The sequence below is a fragment of the Tachypleus tridentatus genome, chromosome 10 (genome assembly GCF_004210375.1).
Source record: "Tachypleus tridentatus isolate NWPU-2018 chromosome 10, ASM421037v1, whole genome shotgun sequence".
NCBI lineage: Eukaryota > Metazoa > Arthropoda > Merostomata > Xiphosura > Limulidae > Tachypleus > Tachypleus tridentatus.
In genome coordinates this window covers 161,640,132-161,651,948 of record NC_134834.1, presented here as the reverse complement: position 1 = coordinate 161,651,948, position 11,817 = coordinate 161,640,132, and the positions used below count along the sequence as shown (strand labels likewise).

General features: G+C 32.5%; 1 protein-coding gene and 1 long non-coding RNA gene across 8 annotated transcripts in view; one reads left to right on the top strand and one right to left on the bottom strand.

The window, feature by feature from the left end:
* Positions 1–4,205: 4,205 nt before the first annotated feature.
* Positions 4,206–7,792, top strand: LOC143230797 (uncharacterized). Its single transcript, XR_013016634.1, has 3 exons — positions 4,206–5,041; positions 5,190–5,362; positions 7,322–7,792. It is a non-coding gene; the product is annotated as an uncharacterized LOC143230797 (long non-coding RNA).
* LOC143230795 (uncharacterized) overlaps positions 5,408–11,817 on the bottom strand; it is a 45,355-nt gene continuing 38,945 nt past the window's right edge. For all 7 annotated transcript variants that reach the window (XM_076464940.1, XM_076464937.1, XM_076464943.1 and 4 more), the window contains 2 exons: positions 10,657–10,770; positions 5,408–6,263 (listed from right to left, as the gene is read on the bottom strand). In XM_076464940.1, coding sequence (XP_076321055.1) covers positions 6,235–6,263; positions 10,657–10,770 — 143 coding nt within the window. In that variant the 3' untranslated portion in view covers positions 5,408–6,234. The remainder of the gene's footprint in view (positions 6,264–10,656; positions 10,771–11,817) is intronic.

Below are 11,817 nucleotides of genomic sequence, written 5' to 3'. Positions count from 1 at the left end.
AACTGCTTGTTTAAAAATAGTGCGTGATTCGTGCGGTAATCACCACGCCATTCGGAAGCACCCATTTTTTATATTATTCAATATTTATACTGAGTTCCATAAAGGGTTAAATGAAATGGGAAGGCAAAACAATAACTGCGTAGGAGGGGAAATTGAAAAAGTTAGAAGAAAACAAACAAGATGAAACATTTGACAATTATAATAAAATAAGTTTACCGACGAATGTAACATTTTACTACGAGAGGAAAACGGCTACTTGAAGAGACGGGTATAATAAAAAAGAGCACGTGGCTCAAAAACGTAATACATTCTTAAACTAAAACAGAAAAAAAGAAAGGTATGCAAAGTAACAAAGGCGTTAATTTGTTGGCAAAAGTTAGAACAAATAAAAAATGATGGAAAGAAAGATAGCAGGTTAAAGTAATGACAGTTTGAAGCATGTGGCTGCATTGATAAACAAGGCTGACCTTCCTTTTAGTGTTTTTACCAACAACGGTTTTCAAGATAAATATCTAACAATTATGGTGTATAAACCTCTAACAGGTCAAGGAATAACGATTACGATTTTACATGTCATAGTACATTAGGGCTAGACCTATTATATTTTTACTGTAATCATTCTTAACACAGTAATCACAGTCATATTACTTGTAATTTATAGAGTATTCTGAATGAGACAATACAGACTAACATCCAGACTGTCATGGGATTGGGCCACATACCATTTCTCCCATGAATTGCACAGGTTGTGGAGGGAAATTGCAAACCACTTATTTCGAACACTGCTATGTTCTTAATATTTTAATTTAGAATTTTATACTGTTGCAAGAGGGAGTCTTGCAGGTTGAATGGCGATAAGTGACATCTTCCAGTTTCTAAACTTTTAGAACCAATCTGACATGATGAAATACCATCTTTCAGTTTTTTTTTCTATAGAGTTAGGTAAAAATAGTTAACAATATTTAAACGCATGAAAATTTTAGATAGTTAGTTACTCACTGAATTAATTTGGTTAGTGAATACAGTGGTATCAAGTGATTGCCAAATTAGCAACTGTATTAGAAGCCCGATTGGAGCTATGTTGTAGATACGAGGAAATTTAATAAGCAACTGTTTAGATCCATTTTAATTTATTGCAAATAAGTGGACCAGACTTTGCATTATTTTTACTAAATTAAAAAGATAAAACTAATGATAGAAACTGTTATGTAAATATTGTTAAGATGATACTATTTAAAAAAAATAATAAATAAAAAATGTGTCCATTTATACATATAAATGATAAAAGTCAAGCAGAAGACATTAGTTAAGGTAAAAGATCTACTGAAAAATGACAAAATAGTGCAAATCCTTACAGTGAAAGTTTAATTTAATGAATTCAACTAGCATCAGCCTCAAAGAATATTTCATATTTAAAAACCATTTGAATAACAAAGAAACAATTGTAAATTTTATTTTAAAACAAAAAAAGTTAAAATCAAATATTAATATACAAGGCTTTAACAAACCATTCGTTACGAAGGACAAAGCCACACAATGGGCTATCTGTGCTCAAAGGCGAGCGGTCCGTGAGAAAAAAGGGAAGCAGTGTTCCCACAATATATGTTAAAAGAAATTAATTATTAAGTATCAGCTAAATGTGAGGTTATGAACTTGCAAGTGATTCATACTGAAGCCCTCCACTATACCGTACATCAAAGGTCGGCAACCTCTTTTTGCACAGGGTCAGAGGCCATGTCTGTGAATGGATGGAGGTCCATATTCATCTCCATGGCTAATAAATGAAGGTAATAATAATAAAACACAATGAACTATGAATAATGTTTATTTTATTTAAGTAATATTCATGTCGTAAAGGACACAGAGATTTGTATGAGACTTGATGTTGTTTGTTGCTCGAAATCAGGCCTGAGATAGAATTACAAACTTGAATTCTTTTTTAGGACCACAGCAGGCTGGGTGGATGTGATATTTCGTTTGGGAACTGAGATCCGGATGATTTCGGTTGGCGGGTCGTGGGTTGACGACCCCTACCGTACATAACAAGTATTGTTTTTGTTTGTTTTGGAATTTAGCGCAAAGCTACACGAGGGCTATCTGTGCTAGCCATCCCTAATTTAGCAGTGTAAGACTAGAAGAAAGGCAGCTAGTTATCACCACCCACTGCCAACTCTTGGGCTACTCTTTTACCAACGAATAATGGGACTGACCATTACATTATGACGTCTCCATGGATAAAAGGGCACATAACAAGTAACCACCTTATACTGATGGGAAGAATCTGGACTACAACACGCAAAGTGCTTCCTTTTTTGAGTTGATTTTAGCTTTTTCCTGCTAGAAAAGGCTTTATTTTCAATTTAAAACATTTTTGTTGCATAATATATTCTTTAAACTATAAAATGCTTCTTCCATGAATAATTTTCTTAATAAAAATTTTAAATTCATACTTGTATTTAAAAAACAAAACACATTTTGAAGGTTATGTTGGTCTCTTCTATGGCACAAAGGAAGCAATTACCAGTTCATTTTATTTAAAATACACGCAAAATTGGAACTTTTTGATAATTTATAGTCTATATACACTGCTGGCTAAAATCTTAAGGCCAATGAACATAAAAAAAAATATGCATTTTGCGTTGTTAGTCTCAACCACTTATTTGAGTAGAGCTTCGAAAGATTAAAATAAGAAAAGGGAAAATAAAAATAAAAAACGTTTTTAGCATTTAATAGGGAGAATGTGAACACTATGAAATTAGCCTAAATACTAGCTGGTCAAAAGTTCAAGACCATACCAAAAAGAAGTCCTAAACAGGATAGGAAATGCCCAACAAGAGGTCTCAGTAGTGAATTGCACGGCCGTCATTGCGAATAACTTCAAACATTTGCTTTATCACGGTTGATATAGGTGCTTGCAGAAGGCTGGCTGGAATGTTATTCCAAGTGGTGAAGATGGCTTCACGAAGATCATGCATTGTTTGAAATTAGCGTCCTTTTCTATAGACTTTCCTTGCCATCCACCCCCAAACAATTTCAATGAGGTTCAGTTTGGGCGAACACGCTGGATGGTCCAAAAGAATCACGTTATTTGCCATGAAAAAGTCCTTTGTCCTGCGGGCATTGTGGATTGCAGTGTTGTTCTGCTGAAAGATCCAGTCATTTCCACACAATCAAGGGCTTTCAGTCAATAAGGATGCTCTGTCCGACATGCCACTGTAACCAGCTGCTGTTTAACGCCCTTGTATAACCTGAAGTTCCATTGTTCCATGGAAGAAGAAAGCACCCCAGATTATGATGGAACCTCCTCCACTGTTTCGTGTAGAAAATGTCTTCGGTGGGATATCCTCATCGTGCCAGTAACGTTGGAAGCCATCTGGACCATCCAGATGTTTTCTTATCAGAGAACAAAATCCTCCTCCTTTCTACGTCCCATGTTTGGTGATTTTCAGCAAAGTTTAACCGAGCTGTTTCATGGTGTGATCTTTGAAGACGTTTTTAAATCCTTTCTCTCGTAGATGCCGTCTTATTGTTCTAGAGCTGCATTCTGCGTCCGTAAGGGCCTTAATCTGGTTCGACGATCGGCTGGTGTCTTGCCGGACAAACCATCGAATCCTCCTGCTCAACGCCGGCGAAATTTTCTTGGGCCGACCACTTGAAATTTTCGTTCCGTATCCCTCACGGTCTTCTAAGAAATTTGCAACAGCTGTTTTACTACGCCCAATCTCACCAGTAATGGCACGTTGAGAGAGATCTTGCTTTTACAGCTCGACAATCATGCCATGTTCAAACTCTGTCAACTTTATAGCCTTTGTCATGTTTTTATCCAATGTAACAAAGTTTTCAGTGGAAGATGTTGACAACGCTAATGCTTGAACACAAATGATTAAATTTCGTTACCTGTTTACCGATTAACGCTTCGTTTCAGTATGGTCTTAAACTTTTGACCAGTTAGTATTTAGGCTAATTTCATAGTGTTCACATTTCCGTATTAAATGCAAAAAATTTTTTTTTATTTTGTTTTCCTTTTCTTATTTTCATCTTTCGAAGTTCTTCTCAAATAATTGGTTGAGTCTGACAACACAAAATGCATATTTTTTCTTCATGTTCATTGACCTTAAGATTTTGGCCATCAGTGTATTAACTTACTTAAGTAAAAAAATTAAGCGAAATAAATAATTTATAAATAAGTTAGCGTTTCGTAATTACTATTTTATAAATTAAAATGTTCAGTAAACATGTCAAATATAATAAGAAAATATGGTAGGGCATCTTGGTTAAGTGCTTGTTCTAACTTTCAGCTGGTCTTGTTTATTATTTAACGGTGAATTTGGGACATGGAACTCAATCGGAGTTGATGATTTTTAATAAATGATATACATAAGGCAATTAAAAGACATGAAAATTTCTCAGGTCATATATTTTTAAGTCTAGGCCTAGCTAGATTTGGAAAATCACGGATCGAATTCCAACCAAATGGTTAACTTTAAATAAATGTGAAATAGGCAAAGAAAATTTGAAAAGAATAAAAAAGTAATCGACGTAGTAAGGTATTTGAGTGAACAACTATTGACATTTCGAGACACTTGTACAGAAGTACCACAGTTAACATATCGAGTGTCAGAGTTGCATCCATTTGTATTAGTTTAATTTATAACTCAAGGATATTACAATTCTTCATTATAATGACAATTAGAATATCTTCAACATCATTATAGTTACACTTCTTTATGGATCAAATAAGTAGTTACCAACTACTACAAATAAATGCGTCTCTAACACTCGATATGTTACTGGAGAAATTCTGTATAAATACCTTTAGAGGTAATGATGAATCACCACGAGTCTGCTAACCAAGGCAATTATATGTAATTCGTAAATTTGTGTAAGAAATGTGATCCATTATTGAAATCCCATTTAGAGAAATTTAGTGATTTGTTTGGCCAGTGAAATAGAATCAAGAAATGACCTGGAAATTAAGACTGATAGTTTTCAAGATGTGATAAATATATTCTATCAAAGAAGAATGGAATTTATACATAAAGTAAGTAGCCAAATATGTCTTGTTTTTATATTTAAGTGGAAGTAGTTAACGATGATTAATGACAACAATTAATTACTTTAATATTTACTGACCATGCTGCACATATTTATTTTATAATCCACCTATTATGCTTCTGTTTCTCCATTAGGAAAAATCACTGCATGCCTCTGTCTGTGCTGTGCCTACTGCTAGTATCAAAACCCGATGTTTAATATTACAAACCAGACTTACTGGTGACCCACTTGGAAGTGTCTTTAACAGACACGTAAGCCATTAGATTAAGTGGTGAGCCACTTGGAGGTATCCTTAAAAGATGCGTATGTAAGTGTGAACGACCAGTAATTACTAAAATAACACATTCTGAAATAAGTACATAACTGTGGTAATTTTATTCAAATAAAGATGGTCATTTGAAGCCACAAAAATTTCAGGATATGTACATAAATCAAGTATACATCTAACGTTTATAAACTCAGTACAATTTATTGGTCCCTATATATTTTGGTATTATTCTGTATCAATTCAATTTTTTTGCTTCACTTGCGTTTATATATAATTTTCAAAAATAAAAAAATATCTTTCTAAAGGTCCATGTACGTTGCTGAAGATAATTCACCTGTGTAAAATTTGTCAGTAACAGATATATTGAGGACTAGTTTATAAATGGAAAAGTACCAGTATATTTATATAACAAACATCCAGTGTCAGTAATAATAAACTGCACTACTGCCCCTGTACCATATTTATATTTAAACATTACTAAAAACAATTAAGAGTATACTGATATTTGATTAATAAGGGAGAAAAAAGGAGGAAAACAAACAATTAAACTTGCATATTATCATAAGCTTTGAATATAAACAAATACATTATTATAATCAGTTACTACAATAAACACCTGGTGAGTCTATTAAAAAGTAAAATAAAATACTGATATTACTTGAATTTACTTTTAGATTGATATGTTATTAATTACAGAATTTGTATCAATATAGATCAAAAGTTATTGAATATTTGGTTTTTTTTACAGGATTGTTTATTCTATTTAAAAATTTGGCAACATCTTGAAAACTCGTTCATTTTCTTCATGAAATACAACAGATTTGGCAAAGTTTGAGTTTTCCAGGTATTGAACTTGTAAGCTACTGATTCCTTTGGTTGCATGCTTAGAAATCAGCTGCACAAGTTCAAGCCTAGTTGCTGCTTTTTTCTTGATCAATCACTAGAAGACAAAGTATTGTTAATTACACAAAACAGCATACTATGAAAGGATATACTTAAATCTAGATAAATATCTTCTTTGTGAATCAGGCAAAAAGTATTACACTTGCAATTCTCCTAAAAGTGGAGAAGTCATATGTAACTTTTAAATAATTCTTTCAAATCTCATCTTAAAACAATTTCTGAATTTCATAAGCAAAAATATATGGAAATTATTTCAACAGACTACAAGTATGACATATTTTCAATATAGAATAACTGTTGGATAACACAACATACACTTAGAAAATTATAAAGTTTTCACATATAAAAATGAACAAATGTAGTACAGTAATAATTATGAGTGATATTTTTGATGACCATTTAGTAAAACATCTTAGTGGCTTCTATATTAGAAAAATAAGAGTTCACTGAGAATAATAAAAAAACTATGATATTATCTTTCCAAGCCAAATTACTAACACTGTTTTACAGTTGTCAAAAAACAGAATTTTGTCTTTAAATGTACCTTAGTCACAGGAGTTAACTGTCCCTGTTATTGTTTGAATTGTTAGTTAGATCCTAATGTAGTAAGAAAAATGTTCTCAATTTTAAACATAGCATTTTTTAGTAGCATGAAATTAGTCTAATTACATTTTAGCTTTATTTACAAGTGCTAAATTCTAAAAACATTCCTTGTGTAAAAAAAAAAAGAGTGATATTTGCCTGTTTTGTGTTATAATAAGTACAAAGAGTGTTCAGTTCAATAAAACTACAATTTACAAAGATCCCACCAGTGGTTGAAAGTTAATTTTCATATTTCATAATAAATAAAACTTGAAAAATGTGAGTAAAGATTAAAGGATATGAAATTTTTGTAGTGAGCAAACAACATTAACAGGGTTTCACTGACACAGAAATTTTCTATATAGACAATTGAAACAACCTTAACAGATCTATCACAAGAGCACATAAAAACAAAGGTTATTTTCCTTATGTGACTTTCTCTGTCACATAAGTTGCTATTCTTGTTCAGTTCTGCTCTCTATTCCTAAAGACATTTTTTTTGTCTGTTTCAAGCCTTGAAATTCTCACCATTATGGAATGACTAATTCAGCACATCTTGTATGCAACTTATTATGTACCAACTTTCCACCAATAAGAGTGCACTCTTAATGCGTGTGACTCCCCCTATTCAATTTTACCAAACTTTCACTTGAAGTGTTGGCAGAAAATGGAAGCACTAGTTTTCAGTGCAGAAGAAGGGTGGGAAGTGTGAAGGTAAGTAAATATCAGAAATACATTTTCAGTACAGAAAAATAACTTCTTATATGTTACATTATCTCCACTCACATAAACAGCAAGAATCCCACAATGAAGAGGTGGAGGGACAGAAAGAAGCATCCTTCAAAAGTGTCTAAAGAACACTTCCCAAAAAGAAATCTTCAAAGTCTAAGATTAAACAGGGGTAACCACATCATTTCTGAAATAGGTATACTATTTACCCATTGTAGAAAAATGTTGCATATATGGACAAAATCACAGAATGGCAAGTCCAAATGGGAGAGAATTATTGCAGAATAGTGATTCAAACTATATATAATTTATTAAAGAATTAAAACTCAATCTTGGAAAACATAAGTGTGTAAGATTAAACAATGAGTGACCATGACACCCTATCTTGAAAAGTGAGAACGGCCAGCTACGTCTATTTCATTTTCATTATTAATCCTTTATTCACTTGGTTTCCATGGTACCCTTAAAATGGGGTCCACACAAACTTCTGTCAATATTGTACATTAAGTTTTTATTGTATTTATTGTATGTTAAGTTTTTATTTTAGTGCTTAGTGCTATCCTTTGTTCCGTACTGCTTGATTAGGTTCCACAAGTTTATTTTTGTTTTAACTGTAGTTCTACTTTTGGGTTAATCAATAATTAGGTTAAATAACTTGTTTGATTAGGCTTAATAAGTGTCTGATTTTTGGTGTACTTTAGCTCTATTTGTGGGTTCACTGATAGTTAGTTTACATTTTCCTTAAAACATAATGTCCTATACATGTTTATTTCACTATACAGTTTCAAAACCTTTTTTCCCACTATATTGGCTTTCATTTTCATCTTTCTTTATTGTTTATGAGGGCCTCTGGGAGCTGGGGCCCATCATACCTGCTCCCAATATAGCTTGCCTTCCTTCTTTAATGGTTCAACCAATTTACAAACATCCTAGATCTAGTCAGTTTTCCTTTCCTCCCCCTGTTCCACTTTTTTTTTTTATCTGATTTTTTATCCTTCCTCCCCTTAAACCGTTAAAAGCTTTACTGTAATGCCATGATGACTTTACAATCATAATTTCATGGCTACTAAACACACAGTATAAAGAGAGGGTATTCAACAAGATTGCTTGTAGATTTATCCTCATGATATATTTGCTTCTTAAACTTTGATTGTTCTGGACTGTACTCACCCACAGACTATATGGGTAAAGCAAAAAGATGTAGCTGGCCTTACAGTAAAGCTTTTAACAGTTTAAGTACACCTGGACATGCACCACTTGCCATAGAGTATGACCTATAGAGAAAAGAGAGACATACTTCTGAAAAGTAAGAGGTGTGTGTTTGTATACATATACTAAAAGGCAGCTTACACAATCACAGTCTGATGAAAGAGAGAAGAATGACAACAGGTGGATGACAGTACTGCCAAAAAGGAAGAAACAGCTACCCAAAGTAGTGAATGGGAAATGAATGTATGAGATGTAGACCCAGTGTTCAACGTACATATAATTACTTACAATGGACAACAGGATAGATATGCAGTGAAAAGGTAAGGTGCATGACTAAAGTGAAGATATCAGGAAGTGAATACAGGAATAAAATGCCAATTGAATCAATCCAAACCAAAGGGATAAGGGAAGGAAAAAACATAAAAAAAAAATGGAACAGGAGGAGGAGAGGAAAACTGACTAGTTCTAGGATGTTTGAAAATTAGTTAAACTAATGATTGATATACCAATAATCCTAAAATAACAAACACCATAGAAATAAAATGATTCAAAACCATAACAAAAGAACACTGTATCTTTCCAAAGTCATCACATTGTCTTTCAAATGTGTGGACCTCCAAACTTGAGGTGAGGTCTGACAAAAGTCAGTTCACTGGAAGATCATTCTCTCAATGAAGTAAAGCCAAAAATCTTCTTGTGGAGTACTGTGACCCAAAATCTGTGTAAATGTACTAATAGAACACACAACCTGTGAAGTGGTAACATTAATTCCTGATGCAAAATGAATAACCAAACACAAATGTGTTGGCAGAAATAAACAAAGTTTTTGTAATGAAGTAATACGTTCCATAACCAAGTAGAAATAAAAAAATAATTCCATTATGGAATAACTGAAGTTACAAATATCACCACTTTATAATAAAGAGTAAAGTTATTGAAAAACGGAACAAAAATATGCAAAAAATTATAAACACTTGAAGGGAGCACAAACTAAACATGTAACACACGTACTGTCAAACAAGAAGTCATAGTTTGGTAGAAGTCAATAGAAAGAATCCGATGCATCAAGAGAGTATGTCATGCCTTTATTGGTGGAGGTTCTCACATGATACTTTACATGCAAGACATTTTAGAATCACTCATTCCAGAAGGGTGAGAGTTTCAAGATTTGTGGCATGCACAAAATATTTTGGTATATTGAAAGCAGCAATGAACAGAAATAGCTATTTATGTGAGAGAAGGTAATGTACCATATAAGAATAAATAGTAAGATGAGTTGTTTTGATTATTTCATACATATGGCTAGTGCTACAACCTAAGTATTATCAAAACAAAAGTGCATTTATTTATAGTAAATTGTTATGTGTGGAGAAAAGATAATAGTGAAGGTATTTGAAAGTTCTTGTTAAAAAGTATAATAAACTTGAAATCTCCATTCAAATTACCGTTAATGTAAAAATGAAATGTGAAAACAGCCACTACAAGAAAAATATATAAAATAGTTTTAAATTGCTTTGTAAAAATGAGTATTCTCTCTAAATGGGTGAATAGCCTTTGTTTTGTAATACTAATTTTGCTTTGGAGTTCTAGCAATTTGTGTTTTGGCTTTATGCTGAGTTCTTCATCAGCCATGATGAAAGACTTAATACCGAGCCCAAATCAGTTAGTCATACAAAACTCAGGATTGATATTACATACACTGCCTACATTTGCCTTACAAGAATACTAATTTTATTTGATACATATAATAATATTAAATGAAACTCAGAATGCACTTTCAATTTGTTTTAACATTCTTCAGACTGATTTTAATTTGAAAGAGTATTTAGCATGTTTACCTACATTTTTTATTATTGTTTTATTAAATCACATTTTCCTTGATCTAAAGATACTGAAGCTATTTCTCTTACCATCCTTGGTAGGTAAAGGATTTTTCACTGTCACTTCACTGTGTTTCATCTTTGTAGTATCAAAGCTTTTGATTCCTTCTAGAAGCTTCTGCTGACCCTTCTCTTGTTCAATTTCTGCAAGTTAAGATGTAGAAATAAATGATAATAAAGCTATTTGACATTCATCATACTCATGCTAAAACAGTTTATGTTTGGTATGATTAGATTAATTTGTGCCATATTTTCACCACGTTGCTTCCTTGCTATGCTCATATTTGCTAAAATGGCCCCAATTTATCATTTAGTAACTCCCCTAATTCTTTTAGAAAAGATGACAAACAGAAGTTTAGGCTAGAAAGTTTAACAATATTCTGATTGTAATTAAACATTAAAATCTGGGATTGATATCACAGTGCATTTTTTTATTAAAATAAGCAAAAGCTTATTGAAATTTATTTACAAGGAAGTAATGTAATGTTACCCTAGTTATTTAGTATGTTTAGATGGCAGCACCAAGCCTTTAGAAAAGAAATTTAGTGATATTAGCACATTTAATAACCTTCGGGTTATGTGAACTTGGTCCACACTTCATACATTGATAGAAACCTTTGTTTTTCAAGGAATGAAGAAAACAAAAATATCTTGTGGTTTATGTGCATAAAGCTGGAATAACCTCTAACTATCACTTTTAAAGCCTGTGTATGCTAAAGCAACCATCATACTTCCTTGATCAGAATTTGGGTTTTGGTCTCCAGGTGGTGCTGCAACATAAAGTCCTAATATTCATGTAGAACACACACAACAATAAGTTATGAACTGAAAGTACCACTCACACTAATTCTTAACTATGAATCTATCATATTAAACATTGTATCAACCACTGAGCTGTAAATGTGTTGTACAAATGGTATATTTTACCAATAACTTACATTCTCTTAACTGGTGGGAAAAAACACACACCAAATGTACTCCAATATAGTGGAATAGAGATATAAAGGCATGCCTTGAATGTGACCTCAGACAGAATTTGAGACTCGGTTTACAACTATTTAAGGAAGACGTATTTTGTGCAAGTTAAAACAATAATAATGCAGAAATTGTTAAAAATTAACAAAACATACAAAACCTGACTAGTTTTAACATTTGTCATTCTCAAAGGGCAGAGAATAACAGAATTGGCCT